The sequence below is a fragment of the Oncorhynchus clarkii genome, chromosome 2, assembly GCF_045791955.1.
Source record: "Oncorhynchus clarkii lewisi isolate Uvic-CL-2024 chromosome 2, UVic_Ocla_1.0, whole genome shotgun sequence".
NCBI classification, from domain to species: Eukaryota; Metazoa; Chordata; class Actinopteri; order Salmoniformes; family Salmonidae; genus Oncorhynchus; species Oncorhynchus clarkii.
The window spans coordinates 16,196,141-16,219,959 of record NC_092148.1 but is presented as its reverse complement, the minus strand read 5'-3'; the positions used below and the strand labels follow the sequence as shown (position 1 = coordinate 16,219,959).

At 45.2% G+C, this 23,819-nt stretch overlaps 4 protein-coding genes and 1 pseudogene across 5 annotated transcripts; 3 read left to right on the top strand and 2 right to left on the bottom strand.

The window, feature by feature from the left end:
- Nucleotides 1–1,689: 1,689 nt before the first annotated feature.
- On the bottom strand, nucleotides 1,690–3,172 carry LOC139423083 (trypsin-3). The gene is made up of 5 exons (XM_071174721.1): nucleotides 3,057–3,172; nucleotides 2,718–2,880; nucleotides 2,347–2,600; nucleotides 2,082–2,218; nucleotides 1,690–1,928 (listed from the first exon to the last, which is right to left on the bottom strand). The coding sequence occupies exons 1-5, from the start codon at nucleotides 3,094–3,096 to the stop codon at nucleotides 1,779–1,781; spliced, it is 744 nt and encodes a 247-aa protein (XP_071030822.1). The 5' UTR covers nucleotides 3,097–3,172; the 3' UTR covers nucleotides 1,690–1,778.
- Nucleotides 3,173–4,066: 894 nt separating this feature from the next.
- LOC139423068 (CD209 antigen-like protein C) lies at nucleotides 4,067–5,033 on the bottom strand. The gene has a single exon (XM_071174693.1). The coding sequence runs from the start codon at nucleotides 4,992–4,994 to the stop codon at nucleotides 4,143–4,145; it is 852 nt and encodes a 283-aa protein (XP_071030794.1). The 5' UTR covers nucleotides 4,995–5,033; the 3' UTR covers nucleotides 4,067–4,142.
- Nucleotides 5,034–7,027: 1,994 nt separating this feature from the next.
- LOC139423117 (trypsin-3-like) lies at nucleotides 7,028–9,881 on the top strand (annotated as a pseudogene).
- Nucleotides 9,882–12,178: 2,297 nt separating this feature from the next.
- LOC139422807 (uncharacterized) lies at nucleotides 12,179–17,275 on the top strand. Of its 2 annotated transcripts, none has more exons than XM_071174178.1 (4): nucleotides 12,179–12,286; nucleotides 12,571–13,299; nucleotides 13,470–13,895; nucleotides 14,022–17,275. In XM_071174178.1, the coding sequence occupies exons 2-4, from the start codon at nucleotides 13,044–13,046 to the stop codon at nucleotides 14,960–14,962; spliced, it is 1,623 nt and encodes a 540-aa protein (XP_071030279.1). In that variant the 5' UTR covers nucleotides 12,179–12,286; nucleotides 12,571–13,043; the 3' UTR covers nucleotides 14,963–17,275. The 2 variants fall into 2 exon arrangements, with proteins under 2 accessions (XP_071030279.1, XP_071030288.1); XM_071174187.1 differs by having other exon boundaries at nucleotides 12,200–12,286; nucleotides 13,497–13,895; nucleotides 14,022–15,179.
- Nucleotides 17,276–17,584: 309 nt separating this feature from the next.
- LOC139422802 (uncharacterized) lies at nucleotides 17,585–22,482 on the top strand. The gene is made up of 2 exons (XM_071174166.1): nucleotides 17,585–17,977; nucleotides 18,444–22,482. Exon 2 carries the CDS (start codon nucleotides 18,458–18,460, stop codon nucleotides 22,331–22,333), a length of 3,876 nt encoding a protein of 1,291 aa, XP_071030267.1. The 5' UTR covers nucleotides 17,585–17,977; nucleotides 18,444–18,457; the 3' UTR covers nucleotides 22,334–22,482.
- Nucleotides 22,483–23,819: the final 1,337 nt, after the last annotated feature.

The following is a 23,819-nucleotide window of genomic DNA, read 5'->3' as shown; positions in this document are numbered from 1 at the left end:
AGTTCCTCTGTGGAGATAGGATAATCTTCCAGAAGGACAACCATCTCTGCAGCACTCCACCAATCAGGCACGCAGCCGGGGAGGGGAATTATAATTATTGTATTCAGCCCAAGGGAACAACGGTCACTGGCCGCAAAAGGCATGGATTTTTTTAGGGGGCATTACGGCCATACAAAGGGGATGCAGCTGGGAAATTCAAGGCTCTTCAAATTGTGAATCAGAGACTGATGAAGTGTGTATAGCCTACGCAAAAAAACAAACAAAGCAGAGCTCATGCCTTTCATGCAACTTTCTTCAAATCATCATTAGAGTCTCATCACGCAGCCTTAGAATGTGTTAAAATCTAAATATATAGCCCAACATTTGTATGACAACTAAAGTTATATAAATAACTTTAAATTAAGCATATAGGAGGACCTGTTTCTTTGTTAACCGCTCAACACAGAATAGCTGCATGTGGAAACTCCCTCATTGTTTGGAGAAAATATATTTGTATTTTATTCAGCTATGTCCAGTTGTATTCTTCATACTATAAAATAATGCTACGGAATTCTAAGCAAATCTTGTCTGCTAAATGAACTAGTGTAGCCCACAGCTATATGGCATAGCCAGATCAGGACCTAACATAAGAAAAATGCTATTCTGTTCTTCTGAAATAGACTACATTTTCTTCATATCATGTTTCTTTATACCTGTCTAAAATAAATAATGGATTTATTATGAAGGTGTAGTCTATATTAAATTGATTTATTGTGAAGGTGTAGGCTATATTATATGGATTTATTATGAAGGTGTAGGCTACATTAAATGGATTTATTGTGATAGTGTAGGCTATATTATATGGATTTATTATGAAGGTGTAGGCTATATTAAATGGATTTATTGTGATAGTGTAGGCTATATTATATGGATTTATTAGACTTTTTCAAATGTAGATGTTCCAAAGGTCTGCATCAGTGGCTTGTAGGCCGTGTGGAAGCCAGGAGATGCTCAATGTATTTATGTTCATTAACGGTCTGTGAGGCCGACAGATATTTGCTTGAGAATCACAATTTCATGAACCCCACAGCCCTAGTTGCAACCGAGGACAGACAATTGTTACACGCTACGCACTTCAGCACTCGGCTGTCCCGAGTTTGTGTGGTCTACCACTTCGTGGCTGAGCGGTTGTTGCTACCATCTACTGTATCTGCCTATGCTGCTCTGTACCATCACTCATTCATATATCCTTATGTACATATTCTTTATCCCCTCACACTGTGTACAAGACAGTAGTTTTGGAATTGTTAGTTAGATTACTTGTTGGTTATTACTGCATTGTCGGAACTAGAAGCACAAGCATTTCGCTACACTCGCATTAACATCTGCTAACCATGTGTATGTGACAAATAAAATTTGATTTGATTTGATTCCTTGAAATTTGACGAACTGCCTTGTTGGAAAGGTGGCATCCTATGACGGTGCCACCTTAAAAGTCACTGTGCTCTTCAACAAGGCCATTCTGCTGCCAATGTTTGTCTATGGAGATTGCATGGCTGTGTGCTCGATTTTACACACCTCTCAGCAACAGGCGTGGCTGAAATAGCCGAATCCACTAATTTGAAGGGGCATACTTTTGTATATATACTGTATGTTCCTGTAGAACATGCAGAATCTAACCAGTTAGTGAAAAAATAACAGAATACAGTGTTTAAAAGTAAAATAGAATTTATTTTCTCATGACAGTTGTTATCATGGATTTCTGTCTGAGAGAAAATGTCTCCTCCAGTCGGGATCAATTAGTTGGAGGACATGGTGCTGCTGATCCAGGATTTGTAGTTGCAGACCTTGGTGTAGACACCAGGCTTGTTCCTCTGGGCACAGCCGTAACCCCAGGACACAACACCCTGCAGCTGACCATTGCACACCACGGGGCCACCGGAGTCTCCCTAATAGAGAGATGGGGAGACAAAATTAAAAGTGAGCAGATTTGTTTCAGGGTATCAGTCAATCTAGGTTGAAGGATGGTTTTTGGAAATTCTATAATCGTATTTTCATTCATTCTGTTAATGGATCAGTGGAAGTGCTTCAACTCTGCTTACCTGGCAAGAGTCCTTGCCTCCCTCCATGAAGCCAGCACAGAACATGTTGGAGGTGATCTGTCCAGGATAGGCGCTGTTGCAGCTGCTGCTGCTCAGGATGGGGAGATCCAGGCACCTCAGAGTGTCAGGGTAGTTGCCTAGAGATGGGCAGAAAAGGATTAGTCTCTCAGTCATTATCTCTTTGGTTCTGAGTGGTCAGTGATATAATTTATCATCAGTTTGAGAAACAAACTGTCTTTGTGGGCATATTGTTAATGCTACTCACTGCTGCTGCCGGATAGGTTGCCCCAGCCAGAGACCAGACAGCGGGTGCCAGAGCTGGCACAGCTGGAGGGCAGAGCCACAGTGCTCACATAGCTGTTCAGGGAGGCGGGCTTGCTCAGCTTGATCAGCATGATGTCGTTGTCCAGGTTGCGGCTGTTATAACTGGGGTGCATGATGACCTTTACTGAGTCGATGAACTGCTCAGTGCCCTCGTTGACGGCAATGTTGTGCTCACCCAGACGCACCTGGATGCGGCTGGGGAGAGAGAGGGGAGGGTTAATCAGATGTACTCAGACAAATACAGTTTCATGTCGAACATACTGTAGATGGCTTTGGTAAATGTTTTTGAAGAAAGTTTCACCAGTCACTTACGACTTGTAGCAGTGAGCAGCAGACACCACCCATGTGCTGGAGATCAGGGAGCCACCACAGAAGTGGTAGCCAGACTGCAGTGATGCCTGGTAGGATGCAGAGTTCTTTCTGCACTCGTACCCTCCAACAATCTTGTCATCCTCATCATCAATGGGGGCAGTGACTGAGTGGGATGTAAAGGAGAAATCTTCGTAAAGAAAAAAGTCAAATGGCATGGACAAATCAATACGGAAAAGAATAGAATAGAATATAGAATAGCTTAATCCAGAGTTGTGTTTTCATGCAGTCTCCAATCTTTTGGCCCACATATTATTTCCTGTTGAATAAACCGGTACTCACATGCCACAGCGAACAGAGCGAGAAGAATGATGGCCTTCATGGTTGTGTCCGTTTTTGCCTCGGTACTGAGCCACTGTCAGAGCCCTCTTATAAACCCACTCTGTCCTCTGCCATTGGTCAGTCTCAAGGGCATACATGTATACATTTCCATTGGTACCTGTCAAACAGTAACTTGCGTGTGAACGGACATATGGCTAACGAGGCTCCTCAACTGAGGATGTGTGCTAAATGGCATTACCTTACATCCCTATGTAAATTCCTATCATGTTAAAATGAATAGACATTTTGCCCCATTTTTTGACTCCTCATTGAAGGAATATAGAAATGTTTATTCATACAGTGCTTGGTTTTGTGTCACATACTTTCTCCAAAATATATTCACTACGAGGCCACAAGGGGGAGTTTCATGACCTAGCATTTGAAGTAAGCCTGGTATTTTGCAACTGGTTTTGAGTATTGGTCAGAAAGGAGAGTGTGTCTAAGGGTTCCTCAGCTTCATTTATCAATATAGGCTGCTTGTTACAGAGCCTGTTTCTTTGATATAAAAAGAGCTATAAAACAAACATAACAACATTCATCATTTGATCATGATATCTAATTGTTGTAATCTAATGATATCATGTTTTATTGACCTCAGAAATACCTATAGATGCTGTACAGTATAGATGGTGTTACAAATACAGCAGAATGTCACTCATCATTTGTACATTTTCAGAATGTATTTGACTGCATAAAAAATGATGAAAGGCTTTCTTTTTCAATATTCAGGGACAGGAAATTATTTGTAGATTGTCACTAGAATGTATTTAAATGAAATAGAATAATGTAATGCTCTATTATACATTAGGAATTTGTCTTGGTATATTACAGGAAAAACATGACAGATATGACAAAAATAAACATACGGTTAATATGTTTGGTACAATGTAAACACAAATAGAATAGATGTTTAGTCTGGACAAGAACAGTTGGTACTGTTTGCTCAGTGAGATTATGATGTCATGGGGAATTATTTCAGTCTTACAGGTGGTGTGTGACATGTAGGTGTGTTTGTGCGTGTTTATCTGAAGCATGTACCAAGTTGAGCTACTGATCAGCCAATTTCTCGCAAATCCAGTGCCGCCGTTCACTACACCTGAGATCATTCCAGTTTTTCTCTGGGTCATTGAAGGTGTTAACCTCAGCACAGTCCTCAGTAGAGTTGATAGAGGCACCATTTGGCTCACCAGGAGACCAGAACCCTGTGGTCATTAGTGTCCCGTCCACCCATTTCCAAGTCCCCTTTGTCTCTCTGTCAGTCAGACCAATCCAGAAAAAACGTTTAAATGGACAGATGAATTCCTGTTCCACTCTGTTGTTTATGATCACCAGGTCTGCTCCTCTCTTTAGACAGTCCTGTATGCTCTCATCCCAGGATTCAGTCCCGTCAGAGATGTAGTACAAACTGAAACCAAACTTCTTCCATGCTTCAAGGCAGGTTTGATTCAGCATATTGTACCTTCTCTTTAGATCAGCCTTTTCTTTATCCAGGTTTTTGTTTTGGACCTGTAGCTCGTCTCTCTGTTCAGTCAGGTTGTTGTTGCTGGTTCTATAAACTAACAACCTCTCCTCCAAACGGACAGTGACTCCATTATAGTAGACAAACAGCACCATGATCCCAGCCAGTAGTAGAAGGCACAGCAGGCCCAGACACGCTGCAGCAACTCTGGAACATCTCCCCATCGAGCCCTCAGAGCCGTAGTTACTTTCTCCAGGTCTACTCTTTGGTGTGGTGTCTTCTGTCTTGGTACCAGAATCATGTCCTTTCAGGGTCTCTGCACTGACAAATAGGACCGTAGTCCACTCATCAGAATCACCACAGTCTCGTTCCACCCTTTTAATGCATTTGGTGCTGTCAATGATACACTCAGAAATCATCATGTTATTTTCCTCTGTCATTCCAGTTCAACTATAACATACACTGTATTCTAATGTGTCTCTGTGACTGCACTGTACTCACTGTGCTGGGGTTAAGTCCCTAGGCAACAGGGAGACAGACACCAGTGAGACAGGAAATAACAACAGAACCACCCGCCATGCTATTGTTAAAAGTGTTAGAAAATATTCAACTAAGCTGCCACCTAAGTTGTGTGTATGAAAATAAGAATAAGAAAAATGCTGAAGCTTGTGTCACTTCAGATGGACATACAGTGCCTTGCGAAAGTATTCGGCCCCCTTGAACTTTGCGACCTTTTGCCACATTTCAGGCTTCAAACATACAGATATAAAACTGTATTTTTTTGTGAAGAATCAACAACAAGTGGGACACAATCATGAAGTGGAACGACATTTATTGGATATTTCAAACTTTTTTAACAAATCAAAAACTGAAAAATTGGGCGTGCAAAATTATTCAGCCCCTTTACTTTCAGTGCAGCAAACTCTCTCCAGAAGTTCAGTGAGGATCTCTGAATGATCCAATGTTGACCTAAATGACTAATGATGATAAATACAATCCACCTGTGTGTAATCAAGTCTCCGTATAAATGCACCTGCACTGTGATAGTCTCAGAGGTCCGTTAAAAGCGCAGAGAGCATCATGATGAACAAGGAACACACCAGGCAGGTCCGAGATACTGTTGTGAAGAAGTTTAAAGCCGGATTTGGATACAAAAAGATTTCCCAAGCTTTAAACATCCCAAGGAGCACTGTGCAAGCGATAATATTGAAATGGAAGGAGTATCAGACCACTGCAAATCTACCAAGACCTGGCCGTCCCTCTAAACTTTCAGCTCATACAAGGAGAAGACTGATCAGAGATGCAGCCAAGAGGCCCATGATCACTCTGGATGAACTGCAGAGATCTACAGCTGAGGTGGGAGACTCTGTCCATAGGACAACAATCAGTCGTGTATTGCACAAATCTGGCCTTTATGGAAGAGTGGCAAGAAGAAAGCCATTTCTTAAAGATAGCCATAAAAAGTGTTGTTTAAAGTTTGCCACAAGCCACCTGGGAGACACTCCAAACATGTGGAAGAAGGTGCTCTGGTCAGATTAAACCAAAATTAAACTTTTTGGCAACAATGCAAAACGTTATGTTTGGCGTAAAAGCAACACAGCTGAACACACCATCCCCACTGTCAAACATGGTGGTGGCAGCATCATGGTTTGGGCCTGCTTTTCTTCAGCAGGGACAGGGAAGATGGTTAAAATTGATGGGAAGATGGATGGAGCCAAATACAGGACCATTCTGGAAGAAAACCTGATGGAGTCTGCAAAAGACCTGAGACTGGGACGGAGATTTGTCTTCCAACAAGACAATGATCCAAAACATAAAGCAAAATCTACAATGGAATGGTTCAAAAATAAACATATCCAGGTGTTAGAATGGCCAAGTCAAAGTCCAGACCTGAATCCAATCGAGAATCTGTGGAAAGAACTGAAAACTGCTGTTCACAAATGCTCTCCATCCAACCTCACTGAGCTCGAGCTGTTTTGCAAGGAGGAATAGGGAAAAAATGTCAGTCTCTCGATGTGCAAAACTGATAGAGACATACCCCAAGCGACTTACAGCTGTAATCGCAGCAAAAGGTGGCGCTACAAAGTATTAACTTAAGGGGGCTGAATAATTTTGCACGCCCAATTTTTCAGTTTTTGATTTGTTAAAAAGGTTTGAAATATCCAATAAATGTCGTTCCACTTCATGATTGTGTCCCACTTGTTGTTGATTCTTCACAAAAAAATACAGTTTTATATCTTTATGTTTGAAGCCTGAAATGTGGCAAAAGGTCGCAAAGTTCAAGGGGGCCGAATACTTTCGCAAGGCACTGTAATTCTTTCCCAGGTAGAGTAACGTCCGAGCGTCAGATATAGGCCTACTGTTCACAGAAGTGCAAATCCTTGAGAAGATCAGATCATGTGGCTGGTGAAGTGGGTATATAACAAGTTTGTCTTCGTGATTGAGTCCTGTGTTGCAGCTAAAAAACACAATCATGAAGTACCTTATTCTCCTGGCTCTGTTTGCTGTTGCATGTAAGTCCTTGCTTTACTCGTTGAGAGAAATTGTTTAAGTTCGCATTGGTGTCCATCCTGTGATAATACTCTGAATAGTGAATATTTACTGAACACGGGTACCGTTCTGTTTGCATGAGTTGTATTTCCATGCAATTTCACAGATTCTTTCTGTCTGTATTTCAGTCACTGCCCCCATTTGACAATGAGGATGACAAGATTGTTGGAGGGTATGATTGCAGAAAGAACTCTGCATCCTACCAGGCATCACTGCAGTCTGGTTACCACTTCTGTGGTGGCTCCCTGATCTCCAGCACATGGGTGGTGTCTGCTGCTCACTGCTACAAGTCGTAAGTGACTGGTGAAACATTTACCAAAGCCATCTACAGTATGTTCGACATAACTGTATTTGTTCATCTGATTAACCCTCTCTCCCCAGCCACATTCAGGTGTGTCTAGGTGACCACACAACATTGCCACTGAGCTGTTCAACTCAGTGAAGGTCATCATGCACCCCAGTTACAACAGCCGCACCCTGGACAACGACGTCAAGCTGAGCAAACCTGCCTCCCTGAACAGCTACATGTGCACTGTGGTCATGCCCTGCAGCTATGCCAGCTCTGGCACCCGCTGGCTGGGGCAACCTACCCAGCAGAGGCTGTGAGTAGCATCAACAAAATCAAATCAAATGTATTTATATAGCCCTTCGTACATCAGCTGATATCTCAAAGTGCTGTACAGAAACCCAGCCTAAAACCCCAAACAGCAAGCAATGCAGGTGTAGAAGCACAGTGGCTAGGAAAAACTCCCTAGAAAGGCCAAAACCTAGGAAGAAACCTAGAGAGGAACCAGGCTATGTGGGGTGGCCAGTCCTCTTCTGGCTGTGCCGGGTGGAGATTATAACAAAACATGGTCAAGATGTTCAAATGTTCATAAATGACCAGCATGGTCGAATAATAATAAGGCAGAACAGTTGAAACTGGAGCAGCAGCACAGTCAGGTGGACTGGGGACAGCAAGGAGTCATCATGTCAGGTATTCCTGGGGCATGGTCCTAGGGCTCAGGTCCTCTGAGAGAGAGAAAGAAAGAGAGAATTAGAGAGAGCATATGTGGGATGGCCAGTCCTCTTCTGGCTGTGCCGGGTGGAGATTATAACAGAACATGGCCAAGATGTTCAAATGTTCATAAATGACCAGCATGGTCGAATAATAATAAGGCAGAACAGTTGAAACTGGAGCAGCAGCACAGCCAGGTGGACTGGGGACAGCAAGGAGTCATCATGTCAGGTAGTCCTGGGGCATGGTCCTAGGGCTCAGGTCCTCCGAGAGAGAGAAAGAGAGAAGGAGAGAATTAGAGAACGCACACTTAGATTCACACAGGACACCGAATAGGACAGGAGAAGTACTCCAGATATAACAAACTGACCCTAGCCCCCCGACACATAAACTACTGCAGCATAAATACTGGAGGCTGAGACAGGAGGGGTCAGGAGACACTGTGGCCCACTCCGAGGACACCCCCGGACAGGGCCAAACAGGAAGGATATAACCAGTATAGCCCACAAAGACCTCCGCCACGGCACAACCCAAGGGGGGGGGGGGGGGGGGGGGGGGGGCGCCAACCCAGACAGGATGACCACATCAGTGACTCAACCCACTCAGGTGACGCACCCCCTCCAGGGACGGCATGAGAGAGCCCCAGTAAAGCCAGTGACTCAGCCCCTGTAATAGGGTTAGAGGCAGAGAATCCCAGTGGAAAGAGGGGAACCGGCCAGGCAGAGACAGCAAGGGCGGTTCGTTGCTCCAGAGCCTTTCCGTTCACCCTCCCACTCCTGGGCTAGACTACACTCAATCATATGACCCACTGAAGAGATGAGTCTTCAGTAAAGACTTAAAGGTTGAGACCGAGTTTGCGTCTCTGACATGGGTAGGCAGACCGTTCCATAAAAATGGAGCTCTATAGGAGAAAGCCCTGCCTCCAGCTGTTTGCTTAAAAATTCTAGGGACAATTAGGAGGCCTGCGTCTTGTGACCGTAGCGTACGTGTAGGTATGTACGGCAGGACCAAATCAGAGAGATAGGTAGGAGCAAGCCCATGTAATGCTTTGTAGGTTAGCAGTAAAACCTTGAAATCAGCCCTTGCTTTGACAGGAAGCCAGTGTAGAGAGGCTAGCACTGGAGTAATATGATCAAATTTTTTGGTTCTAGTCAGGATTCTAGCAGCCGTATTTAGCACTAACTGAAGTTTATTTAGTGCTTTATCCGGGTAGCCGGAAAGTAGAGCATTGCAGTAGTCTAACCTGGAAGTGACAAAAGCATGGATTAACAATATGCCCATAATAACTTTTGGTATTTGTTGTTTATCAAACCAATTACAAATGATATCACTGACCACTCAGAACCAAAGGGAGAATGGTTTGATATACTAGCCTTCTACCCCAACCCACTGTTTTGCCTGGATCTCCCCATCCTGAGCAGCAGCAGCTGCAATAGCACTGACCCTGGACAGATCACCTCCAACATGTTCTGCACTGGATTCATGGAGGGAGGCAAGGAGTCTTGCCAGGTACACAGAGTTGAATTCATAGCACACCTTTCTACTGTTGTCCTTTTCATTTGATTTGTTAAAAGCTCTCATCTGTTGTGATTAACCAGCATCAACCAATATTGAAAGATGCACCTCTAACCACCTTTCTCTTGCCCCATCTTCATTCTGTCAGGGAGATGCCGGTGGCGGGCAGCTGCTGGGTGCTGTGTCCTGGGGTTACAGCTGTGCCCAGAGGAACAAGCCTGGTGTCTACAACTCCTGGATCAGCAGCACCAAGTCTTCCAAATAATTGATTTAGACTGGAAGAGACATTCTCTAAGACAGAAACCCATGATAACTGGTATGAGAAAATAACCACCGTCTTTGACTTATTAATTCTGTTAAAGTGCAATATGTGCTTTTAGGAAGGTGTGAAACATGTATCTGGCTAGTGCTTATTATGTGTAACTTGTAAAGCAAGAGTTGCAGACAACAGCTAAATCGGTTCAATGCTGATTGTCCACTGTCCTATCCGTTTCCTCTCCATGCTAAAATGCACTGTTAGCTGGTAAGCTGTTTCCTGGAAACTTGATGACATGTGAATGAACTTCTGTCAGTGGAAATATGATGACTTGTGAACTAGCAACTGCAATAGACATGAGTAGAAAATACTTTTGTTCATCGCTTCTTAGGTTAATGGAACTTACCCAAATTTAGTCTTTCTGCTGCCACTATGGCCTATTTATTGCCTTACTTCCCTAATCTTACTCCATTTGCACACACTGTACATATACCTTTTCTATTGTGTTATTGACTGTATGTTTGTTTATCCCATGTGTAACTCTGTTGTTTTGTCGTACTGCTTTGCTATATCTTGGCCAGGTCGCAGTTGTAAATGAGAACTTGTTCTCAACTGGCCTACCTGGTTGAATAAAGTGCAGATTTTTTTTTAATTTAGTAGAATATTTTGACAATATGCATACAATTAACCTAAATGTGTAGCTATTCAGCTAAGACAGTTAATGAAAAGGTTTGTGTTCGTTTGTCTGCTGACTTAAATTGGTGAACTTCAAATGGCAAATGCCTCTTCGATGAGGTTTAACGAGGTTGGCATCCAAAATGTTTTTGCATTACTGCCACTTACTATACTGGAGTCCAACTCCCTTATACTTTTCTTGAAAAACAAATAAAATACCCTACCATCTAACACTACACTCAAATACCACCACCATACTCCACAATTTAAATATATTTAGTCCTACCTCAGGCCAACAACCTGAAAGGATGGGACACCACTTAACACACCCTGTAACTCTGATGTCAAGTCTCGCACACCCAAATACCTCTCTGCAGCTGCCACCACTATTTTCTGTGACTTACGTTCCATCCCTGCAGTACAGTTGATAACCATTGCTATAAAATGCTACAAATCCAATTTTACTGAAACATCACTTGTTGGCCTATCCCTCTGTACTGGTACAGATCTACTACTCACACCACTCCTCTCAGGATCCCTCCCCTTGACCCATCTTCCACACTGCCTCAGCACATGATAACTTCTGCACTACTGTAACCCTGGAAACCTCAACCTGCCTCTCGCATGGGACATTTCTAATCCCCAGCCCCATAGACACCACTACAATTAACACATACCACTACTTTCCACAATACTACACATTCCTTTGTCAGATGCCCTTCTGCACACTTCACACCTAGGAGCCTTCCTCCTACACACTGCTGCCACATGAGCTTGACACCTGTAATAAAGTAATGTATTCGGCACAGAAGCTCATACAGGATAATGTATCCTAACATCCCTGTCGGGCAAAGACCGCATCAAAACTCAAAAGAACAGACAATGACTTCTGTTTCACCACTCCCGCCACCCTGTCTGTGTCACACCAAACGACAACCATTACAAACACTGGGAATCTTCCCCTTCTGTTGGTCAACTTTTACATTTACTGCTACCCCAGTAAATCACTCCTTTCAATGGCACACCTTCATTGAGAGCAAAACAATTCACATGTCTTGCCTCCATTCACTTAATGTGGAGAGCCTTCTCCCTCTGACCAGCAGAAACACAAACAATTATCACAGACCACTTCTGGTTACCGATTCCACAGCACCAAACTCTGTTTTCACCCAACCTGAAACCACAAATGGATCACCCAAAAGGCAAGGGTCCACTTTTAACAAACATGTCACTCCTACAATCACAGACTTATCTTTAATCTGACCCTAGGCCCTGAGAACTTCACCACACCTACCACCGCCGATGCTTCGACCTCATTAATTTACCTTTCTCCTCCTGTCTTAAGATGGCTCTGCTTACACTTTCTAACATTCTTATTTAACAAACCATCTCCCTTTTCCCGTCATTTTTAACCGACTCAAGCTCATCCTCTTCCGTCCTCCCTCCCTATCTCTCTCTTTTAGACCTCCTCTGCGCTCCATTCCTCCTCCGCATTCAAAGTATACGTCTCCTTATGATAATACTGCACTTCTCCTGACATACATATTGTTCTTCCCTTATAGCAAATGCCTCACATATTCCTATTCCCTTTATCTAGCGCTGGGAACATGTGACAGTGGAATGGTGACGTCAATATTCAGCGACGCTCTACGGTTTGTGTACAATTTCAAGCTTGATGGGAGGGTTACGTTTAGGACAACTGCATCAAATGTGCCTTTGTTTTGTCTTATAATCGTGAGGTGAGTAAAATAAGATTTTATCCCACTAATTGTATTGACATTTTCGAGATTAAAGCTAGCTAACTTGAAGCGCAGTGCCCTGCATAGCTATATCAGCATCACCAGTAATATATGCGGAATGCGCAACCATTGCGGATGTGGTGCAGAAAAAAATGCGCATCGCTGCGACAAAAACGCAATTATAAAGGTGCTAGAAATCATCATCAAGTTAAAACTTATGTTGTAAATTATTTGTCATTTGTGAAACTATTTGGTAACATGTATTATATTTCTCTCTTTTGTAGAATTCCCTCGATCCTCTATTTACTCAAGTGTATCTGCACTTTTGCATATCTCTCTGTTGATGGGTACTTTCATATAGTTGTTTTTGCACTACTATAAAGGAATTTAAATTCTAGTTTTCAGAGAGTGCATGTCTCTCTTGGCCATTTTTTACAGTTGATTAACGTCTGCTCCAGGACTTTAGCTGTAGGCTACCTGGTATGAATGAATAATATCGTATGCAAACGAATGCACATTATAGTGAATGGTGATCTCAGTACGTCCCTGCACATGCTGCTCTCCTAGCGCCCCTATTTTTTTATGTGCCACTTAGTTGTATCCTGTGAACATATGCCTTATGCTGCCCTCACTGAAAGATTAGTTAGTTGTCAGGTAGATATTGCTCACGTCCCCAACAATGCTGTGGTACGGCCGGCCATCTGTCGCAGTGTGAATGGAACTGTCAGTTGGTCCATCTGTAAACCAGGCCTGACTCATGACTGAGTACTACGAGGAGGGGGGGCTGTTGTACGAGCACTCGCCTCCCATGCACATCAAAGTGGAGTCTCCGGAGGGACCCTTCGGAGGGGGCGTCTCAGAGGACGGCTTTCCCAGGGAGGATGAGGACTCGGAAGGCAGCTGTGACCAAAGCAGCGGGCTGCCTGGTGGACTCCCCTTCAACGTGGTGGTGGTGCATCCTAACATCATGACCCCTGGCATGTCCTCAGATGACCTCCTATCCATGGAACAGCGTAAGCTTTAGCCAACTTTTAGCTATTAAACACATGTCTATTGTTCAATATTGATGCTTGCAGTGGTGCTCTGTACTGTTATGATAAATATGTTTTGACTATTACATTTTTGTGTTTCACCTCATATGACACATGGTAAACACCTATAGATCAACTCTGTCTTTCTGTAGACAGAGGTTTGTCCTCTGTGTTGGCAGCAGGGGGTGCAGGAAAGAGGAAGAGTCGTTTTAGCGGTGCAGAGCTGGAGGTGCTGGTTTCTGAGGTGACGCGGTGTGAGGGAGAGCTTTTTGGTCCTGCTGGGAGGCTCCGGCGCAGGGAGAGAGAGAGGATCTGGGCAGGGATCCTGGAGCGGGTCAACGCTGTGTCCAGAGTCCCTCGCACCCTCCGCGAGGTCAAAAAGCGCTGGGATGACCTGAAGAGACGCAATGGAGGCAGGCTGGCAGACGCTAGGCACCGCACTTGTTACCTGCCATCCAACAGAGGGGCTTCCATGCTAGGACGGTCAGCTCAGTCAAGCCCCAGGCTTCACCAGGCCAGACAGAAGCAAAGCACCAGAGGGAAGGCCAGTTTCACGTGCTTCACTGATACAGAACCAGGTAAATCTGAACACTAACAATGAGGTAAAGCCTTAGATTCAAGACTTGTAGGAACATTCAGATAATACATATAAAAACTGCACTTTTTAACCACTGCTTTCTACTATGTCCTCTTGTTTACTGCAGTGGGTGGAGGTGAAGGGTTGGAGAGGGATGGCTTTGAGAAGGATGAGGATAGTGGTGAGCGGGAAGTGGAGGTGGGAGAGGCGGAATGCGAGGGGGCAGAGAGCAGTATGGAGGAAAAGCTGGGTTTAGGACTGGGACTGGGGATAGGACCTCCCCCTAACTCGGAACGCTGGCTGCCTCCCTCTCCCCTCTACAGCGCCCCTTTCCTCAATGGGACCCCTCAGCCTAGTCCCCAGCCATCACTAGGGGCCCAGCAGGGACCATTGGAGGCCCCTCCTCGCGGCTTATGGCTGGAGGACGAGCTCCGCGGCGTGGGGGAGGCAGCTCTGCAGCTGGGGGATCGGGTGGAGCAGAGTCTTCGGGAGTTTGGGGAGGGATTCCGACGTGATATGAGAACATTAGTGGCCTCTCAAGAGGCACTGGCAACCAGCCTACAGCAAAACAATGTTCTCCTGCAAAGGCTGCTGGGAGTCCTAGAGGCACAGCAGCAGCAACAACAACAACCACCACAGCAGCAGCCACATCATTCCCAAAAACAACAGCCACAACAGTCAATAATGCAGCAACCACAACAGTTACAGCAGCAGCAACCACAGCCTCAACAACCAATTCAGCAGCAGCCGCAACAACAACAGATACAGCAACCCCAACTGGTGCAGCAGCAGCAACAACAACAGATACAACAGCAACAACTGTTACTACAGCAACCCCAACTGGTGCAGCAGCAACAACAACAAATACAACTGCTACCACAGCAACCACAGCAGCACCACCCCCAGAGTCCAAGTAATCAACCAACTTTAGCAGTTGCCCCTGTACCACCACCCCCAGATATTCTTGATGGTACCACCCGTCCAGATCCACCCGCAGTCATTAATGGAACCGTCCAACGGCCAAGGCGGGGGAGAATTGTTGACCATAGACGAAGAAGAAGGCGTTAGATAAAGATGAAAATAAGCTTTGATGTACTTTATTTATTTTCTCTAATACAATCTGATTTGAAATAATTGTGTCCCTCTAATTTCAACCAAAGTCGAAAAAGTTGTTTCTTTAGCACATTTGTTATGTAGAGTGTGTAAAGTATTCAGACCCCCTGACTTTTTCCACATTTTGTTTAGTTACAGCCTTATTCTAAAATGTATTCGATTACTGTTTTTCCTCATCAATCTACACACAATACCCCATAATGACAAAGCAAAAACAGTTTTTTTGAAATGTTAGCATTTTTTTTTTAATAATCTGAAATAACTTATTTACATAAATATTCAGACCCTTTGCTATGAGACTGAAATTGATATCAGGTTTATCCTTTTTCCATTGATCATCCTTGAGATGTTTGTACAACTTGATTAGAGTCCACTGTGGTTAATTTCCCACAGTTGACAGTGCATGTCAGAGCAAAAACCAAGCCATGAGGTCAAATGAATTGTCTGTAGAGCTCCGAGACAGATCTGGGGAAGGGTACCAAAACATTTCTGCAGCATTGAAGGTCCCTAAGAACACAGTGGCCTCTATCATTCTTAAGTGGAAGAAGTTTGGAACCACCAAAATCTTCCTAGAGCTGGCCTCCCAGGTAAACTGAGCAATTGGAGAAGGGCCTTGGTCATGGAGATGACCAAGAACCCGATGGTCACTCTGAAAGAGTTCCTCTGTGGAGATAGGAGAACCTTCCAGAAGGACAACCATCTCTGCAGCCCTCTACCAATCAGGCCTTTATGGTAGAGTGACCAGATGGAAGCCACTCCTCAGTAAAAGGCACATAACGGCCTGCTTGGAGTTTGCCAAAAGGCACCTGAAAGGACTCTGACCACGAGAAACAAGATTCTCTGGTCTGATGAAACCTAGATTGAGCTCTTTGGTATGAATGCCGAGCGTCACGTCTGAAGGAAACCTGGCACCATCCCTACGCTGAAGCATGGTGGTGGCTGCATCATGCTGTTGGGATGTTTTTCAGTGGCAGGGAGACTAGTCAGGATCTAGGGAAAGATGAACAGATCAAAGTACAGAGAGATCCTTGATGAAAACCTGCTCCAGAGTGCTCTGGACCTCCGATTGGGGTGAAGGTTTACCTTCCAAAGGGACAATAACAGCCAAAACAATGCAGGAGTGGCTTTGGGACAAGTCTCTGAATGTCCTTGAGTGGCCCAGCCAGAGCCCAGACTTGAACCTGATCGAACATCTCTGGAGAGACCTGAAAATAGCTGTGCAGTGATGCTCCCCATCCAATGGGAGAAGCTCCCCAAATATAGGTTTGCCAAGCTTGTAGCGTCATACCCAAAAATACTTGAGGCTGTAATCGCGACCAATGGTATTTCAACAAAGTAAGTAGAGTGTGCTCTGTACTGAGTAAAGTGTCTGAATACTTATGTAAGTGTGATATTTCTGTATTTTATTTGTAATACTTTTGCAAACATTTCTAAAAATTGTTTTTATTTTTTTTGCTTTGTCATTATGGGGTATTGTGTGTAGATTGATGGAAGAACAAAACGATTTAATACATTTTAGAATAAGGCTGTAACGAAATGTGCAAAAAGTCAAGGGGTCTGAATACTTTCCGAATGCACTGTATATATTATTCAAACTAAACACAGTAGGCTAATTGAAGGTTCAGCCCTCATCCACAAATATTAGCATAATGTATTGGTTGGAAGTTGCTGCAATAGAACCAAGAAATGTCAGCGATTTCTGTTTTGCCCAAATCTTGTAGATAGACAATCAGCATTACATTTACAGAAAGCACTTTGGAGTCTGCAGCAATCTATCATTAGAGCATATTAGTAAAAGACCATTGAAATGTAATATACCATTGCTCTTCCAGTTGTATGATGCATATTAAACATGCATTGTGTGACAGGCTGGACATACACATGCAAATCTTAGAAAAAAGTATTATACAATGTGTATGTAACATGTGATGATAAATCATTATAATTGGACTATAATGTTTAAGATATGGAACTGTTTCCCTACATAGCTCTTAAATGAAAATCTGCATCAGTATGTATTTTGCTTCAGATTTTCATTAGTTTCTCGTGATGTTATCAATTTATTAAGCATTATCTACAAGTATGATGTATGTGTTATCTTGCATGCAGTTTCTGATGTGTAGACAATAAAATGCAAGGGATCTGTAAACAAATTAAGCATTTGTGTACCATTTTGCACAATTTATACACCTAAATATAGTTGAAGGGTCTGACTCGGTTCTGAAACATGTATTGACTAAAGATTAATAAAGGCAACCCTGAACTATATCTCGCCACGGCTCTTCAATAGCTCTTTATTTAGACAAGTGCTGATGGTCCAATCTGTTGACTGATGTGAGTGAATGCTCATGGATAAACGTAAAATGCATTGCTTTCGTTTCAATACTCATGACAATCTGAAGTGGATAAAGACAACATCACCTGCAGAATGCAGGGCAGGCGAAGACCTTTCACTTCACACCATCACACTCTAGCGGCCAGTAACATAATATACAATTCGTTTTGCCTTCTGCCTTCACGTTGAGGAAGAGGGGTCATAGAGAACCATCTTTGGAGGAGTGCTGCATGGGTAAAACATGGCTGCTGTGAATTCGTCAGAGAGACGCCAGGGCGACCCCAACGATGAGCTGGGGGACCCGGGGGGTGCAGCACAGAAATGCGAAGCATCTGACTATAAATCGACAGACCCCGATAACACTTTTGCTGTTGAATTAGACAGAATTCCCAAGGACTCAAATGAAAATAGAGAATTTAGTATTGTTACCGATGGGCTTGCTAGCCAGACTGAAAGTAGCATTGCGCTTCGAGCTAATGATAGATCAGAGATATGTAATGAGTTGGTATATTTAACATCTTCTGAAGAAAAGACCCACAACACCGACGTTTCCTTCAACAAGCAGCGGCATTTCGATTGGTCTGAGACGGAGGACGAGGAAGAACGCACGGATGCAAAAGAGAATGGAAACGACGGTAAGTTTGTTTGCTAGCTAGCGTTGACTATGTTTCTTTCTTCGAATAGCCTGCCTTATCAATATTAGCTATCTAAGTTTCGTCTTATCTATTTTGGAAAACAGTCGTGTGCAAAAACAGACTGAAATCTACGGGGTATCCCTGGAAACATGCAGGATGCAGCATTGACTGTAAATGTGCTCATGCTCACTTTAATTGCCAAGATGCTAGCTAGTTGTCTCATGCACTTAATGAGCTAGCTTTGTTATTGGCCAACCGTTTATCCAATAGGATATTGATCATGCAGGCGACTCAAAATAGTACACTGACCTTACCCTTTGTTGTCAAATTCCTTTATTCATAATATTTGTGTGGAGATTGATTTGTGTAGTAGGCCTGTTTTCATATTTAGTCTCAAAGCGTTTGTATTCATGCTTACTCATGAACGCTTCACAATGGCAATGTTGTATTACTTTTGTATTTACAGTTAGTAATGGTAAGATGGGGATGACTCATGAGGTGCAGCAGGATAAGATTACTGAAGATATCTCAGATGCAGAGGATGTGGAAAAGGAAAAATCAAATTCTGACGAGGAGATGGATATATCAAAAGACACAGGTGAAGAACAAGATTGTAATGGAGGAAAGGGGGTGGAGGAGGAGGAGGAAGAAGAAGAGGAAGAAGGAGGAGAAGAGGACCAAACAGTGAAACGGAGGCAATGTAGTTTGGAGTGCAAAGACTGTGGGAAGAGGTTCACCCGTCGGGAGACATTCAACCTCCATCGTCACTTTCACGCTCACCAGGATGAACTGGCCTCACTCACCTGTAAGGAGTGTGGCCTTACCTTCCATCACCGCAGCAGCCTCATCAAGCACCGCAGTGAGCACCAACAGAAGGTTGAACAGCCTGTGGAGCGGAAGAGGAGAAGGAGCCCACAGGGAGTCCACAAGGAGGAGAGGCCAAGCTTCCAGTGTGACCACTGTGAAGAGACTTTCCCATCACTGAGCAAACTGAGGCTCCACACCTGCGACTGTGCCCCGGATAAGGCGTACCGCTGCCCCCTGTGCCGCAAAGAGTTCCGCATGAAGATCTCCATCACCAGCCACATGCAGAACCACTCCCTGAGCTCCCACCCCTTCCGCTGCCAGGAGTGCCACAAGAGCTTCTCTGACATATTTTCCCTGCGTGACCACCAGGGCTCCCATGCCTCCCTCAAGCCCTACGCGTGCCCCGAGTGTGGCATGGTGTTCAGGCACCGCTCTGTCATGGAGGACCACCGTCGTAAGCACATAGAGGACACACAAGGCCCCCACCGGTGCAACATCTGTGGGAAGCACTTCAAGTATTCCAGCCTCCTGCAACAGCATCAATACCTTCACACGGGCCAGAAACCCTTCCGCTGCCCAGACTGTGGCAAAACGTTTGCTTTAGCCCAGAACATGAAGGCGCACTGCCGCCAGCATAGACGGCACCCCCACGCCTGCTCTCTTTGCCCCCTCACTTTCCCCGACCAGGGCAGTCTGCAGGCTCACGTGTCATGCCACGAGACAGTCGGGGGACTAGACAAGGAGAACACAAACCACGGGTTGGAGCCAAAACGTATATTCAACTGTCCCCTCTGTCCTCAGAACTTTCCTTCACCAGCTGACCTGAGGGCTCACATGCTGATCCATGAAGCAGAGCATGAGAGGATGGAGAACGGGGCGTGTAAAGACTGGGAAACAAACCGTTACACCTGTCCACACTGTCCTGCCACCTACTCTGACCAGTCTAATATGATGGCCCACCTGACAACTCACACGTCTGCCCGGGTCAGGGTAGAGAGGCAGGGTAATGGACTTGAAGTAGGGAGATCTGCTCCACTTAACACTGCCAACGTCCCAGGGAGGTGGCATAGGGAGGAGATGAGTAGTAAGCCTTTAAAGTGTCCAGACTGTGGCAAGTCGTTCCGTCACCGCTCTGTGTTAACGTTGCACATGCGTATTCATTCCAAGGACAAGCCTTACCAGTGCAGGGTGTGCAACAAGTCCTTCAGATTCAACAGCTATCTGCAGCAGCACATGATCATTCACACCGGGGAGAAACCATACAAGTGCCCAGACTGCAGCAAGGACTTTGCTTTCCTGCAGAACATGAGAACCCATCAGAGGCTGCACACACAGAAACCGTTCCGCTGCACAAAGTGCCGTAAGGGATACAGCGACGAGAATCAGCTTCAGCGCCATTTGCTGTCACACAACGGCGAAAAGCCCCACAAGTGCCACCTCTGCGAAAAGAGCTTTGGGCTGGCCTACCTGCTGCGGGACCATCTGAACACCCACACAGGCGAGAGGCCCCATCGCTGTCAGGAGTGCCACAAGACATTCCCCTGGCTCGGCAGCCTGCTGGTGCATCAGAAAATCCACGCTAGAAAGCGCCAGGGGTCGAGTCAGCCTTATTCTTTTCCAATGGCCATGAGGATAAGAGGCAAGGGTAGCAGGGGCCGGAGCGGAGGCAGGCTGGCATCAGGCTGGCCCAGGTTGGGTGGAATGGGGCGATCAGGTATGGACACGCCCCAACAAACACCTCCATATCAAGTCCCAATGTCAAGGAGTCCTGAGTGGCAGAGGAGGCCGGCCCAGCCACGGCCAACCACGTTTTCATCCCAGATGGATATGCAGCAGCCAGGGGAGACGTCTGCGAGAAGGCCTCCACCAGTCCACCAACAGTGGCGGGTGGAAGGTGGAGAACTGAGGCCTGTCCCACTGCCTAACCAGTCTCAACCGTCTCAGGATCCTGAAAGACAACCAGCGCCTGTCCAACAGCAGCCATCTCCACAAATACAGCCACAGCAGGTACCACAGTCTCCACTGATACAACAACAAGTGCAATTACAGCTACAGCTACAGCCACATCTACATCCGCAGCTGCGCCAACAGCAGGTTCAGCATCATCTACAGTCTCCGCTGATCCAACAGCAATTACAGTGGCAGCAACCAGGTGGACAGCTCCAGCCCCAGCTAGTACCACAACAGCAGTGGCAGCCTGCCAGACACTTGCTCCAGCAAAAGCTGCCCTGGTTACCAGATGCTCAGCCCCGGCCTGCCCCACCACAGCAACCCCAGCAGTGGCACTCAGATGGCCTGCCTCGGCCACCCCCACAACAACAGCAGAGGAATTCAGGCAGGGCAGAGGCACCTACAACGTCACAGCCTGGTCTTAGTGTATCTCAGAGCCTAGAACCCCCTCCTCCGGGAGAAAGTGGAGGGACCATGCCCTTAGGTAACAAAACACCACCAGTGGCCAGGCCACAGAATCCCAGCCCATTAGCTGTGAGTGAGCAGGAGCAACACAGGCAACAGCCGAAGCCCATGAGCTGGGGTAACACACCCACTACACCACCAGTCCCCACACTGAGCTCTGTTCAGCTTGACTTCCCTGGGTCCCCCATTTACATGGATGGGGCTGCTTTGTGGGGTGGGCTGAGGACCTCTCCAGCAGTGCCACCATCCCAGAGCACATCAAACAAGCTGGGCCAAGAGCTTAAGCTACCAAGATGGTCGAGCGTCTCAGTGCCAATGCAGAAAGCTGTTAATGAATCACCCACACCTCCTAGAAAAGAGGACACTAGAGTTTGGGACTTTAATGCACCTCTGGTAATGTCCCCAACTGTTAGTTCATCAGAGAAAGCTGGGAGTGGGCGTGAGCAACAGAAACAGTGGTCTCCAGCTCTACTCAGTACATCCTCCTCAGCTCAGATGGGCCACAGCTCTGTCATGTCAATTTCAAGCCCTCCAACTCATGGAATTGGAGGTAGTCCCTGGGATTTCAAAGGATCCCCCTCAAACAAATCAGGCCTTAGCCAGGAGTTAGAGCAGCAGCAGCAAAAACATCTATCCTCCAGCTGGACCAATGTACCCACATCCACTCAGAATGTTCCCATCTCCATTCAATATGACCCACAACGTTTCACTCATGGGGTGGGACCCACTGTGTGGGGTTTCCAAACCACTCCAGCTGGCCCACAGCAGCAGCCAATGGTAACAGGCACTCAAATCATCATAAATCAGACCTCTCCTTTCTTCTCACCTCTCCCTCCGCTCCCTCCTCTTAGTTTGCCTGGCTCACACCCTCTTCACTCTGTAGCAGTCGGCTCTCTACCAAGGCCTCCACACCCAAACATTTTCTTCACGCCACAGGCTATCATGAGTGAGAGGCCACACATGACACAGACCCTGTCGCTACCTCAGCTCGCCCCACGGCCTGTTCCTCACAAACTGGGCCGTTTGCCTTACGCCCCAGACCGCCTTCTCCAGTGCATGATCTGTGGCTGCTCTCTACCCCGGGAGTTAGACTTGCAAATGCACTACATGCAGCATGCACAGGGAGAGATTTGACACTGGCAAAGAGTGTGTCTACTACTCTGTTTTTCCAAATGTTTTTAATGTACATTTATTGTATAACTATAGCAATTTAGCTGTGTTTTGTGTCCATTTTGGACATTGTCCATGTTGTTGATCTCTCACTCTATAAGAAAGGGTCAGAGACTCTCAAAAAGTGTAGTTTGTTAACTGACAACTGTGCTTGATGCAAACCAGGGACCCTCTGCACACAACAACAGTCACCCACAAAGCATCGTTACCCATCGCTCCACAAAAGCCGCGGCCCTTGCAGAGCAAGGGGAACCACTACTTCAAGGTCTGAGCAAGTGACGTCACCGATTGAAACACTATTTAGCGCGCACCACCACTAACTAAGCTAGCGTTTCACATCCGTTACACTTGATAAAGTTTTCTGAGTTCACAGCTTTGCCTTGAACTGCAAAGAACTTAGAAATATGTGTAATGGATTTCTTGGCCAGTACCATCATATTTACTGTGTTGTAAACATAAACTGGGTAAATCCATGCTATTAGGTACACCACCCCGTTCACAAAAATATTTTGCACCTATAGACTGAGTCACCTGGCCGTGGCTTGCTATATACAGTGGGGCAAAAAAGTATTTAGTCAGCCACCAATTGTGCAAGTGATAACAAGTTCAAACAGGTGCCATTAATACAGGCAACGAGTGGAGGACAGAGGAGCCTCTTAAAGAAGAAGTTACAGGTCTGTGAGAGCCAGAAATCTTGCTTGTTTGTTGGTGACCAAATACATATTTTCCACCATAATTTGCAAATAAATTCATTAAAAATCCTACAATGTGATTTTCTGGATTTTTTTTCTCATTTTGTCCGTCATAGTTGAAGTGTACCGATGATGATAAATTACAGGCCTCTCTCATATTTTTTAAGTGGGAGAACTTGCACAATTGGTGGCTGACTAAATACTTTTTTGCCCCACTGTAAAGCAGGCATCGAGGCATTCAGTTACTATTCAAATTAATGTTAGAATGGGCAAAACAAGTGACCTAAGCGTCTTTGAGAGTGGTATGATCGTTGGTGTACAGTATCTCAGAAATGGCAGGCCTCCTGAGTTTTTCTGTGATGAGTGTCTAGGGTTTACTGAGAATGGTGTGAAAAACAAAAAACAGTCAGCAGTACTAGATGGGTGTACTTTAAACTGGCCGCTGAGTGTGTATGTCAATTTATGGATCTTTGTTGGTTTTTCTTTCTGTGTACACTGTCTTCCTTACACCATTTCAATGTATTCCTAAAACAAGTGGATTTCACCTGTGTTGCACTGTATATTTGTGCCTTTTATTGTTTCAAAACACTGCATGTTCTTTCTGCTCTCTCTTAATGTTGTAGTGGGTGTTATTCAAATTGTCAGGTCTGAATAATGAGTCGTTTGTATGAGTCATTTCTTATTCTGTCTTCATTTGGGTGAACGTTTATCTTGTTTTGGTGCTAGAGTTATTAAATTAGGGTTATTGGGAGGAGCAC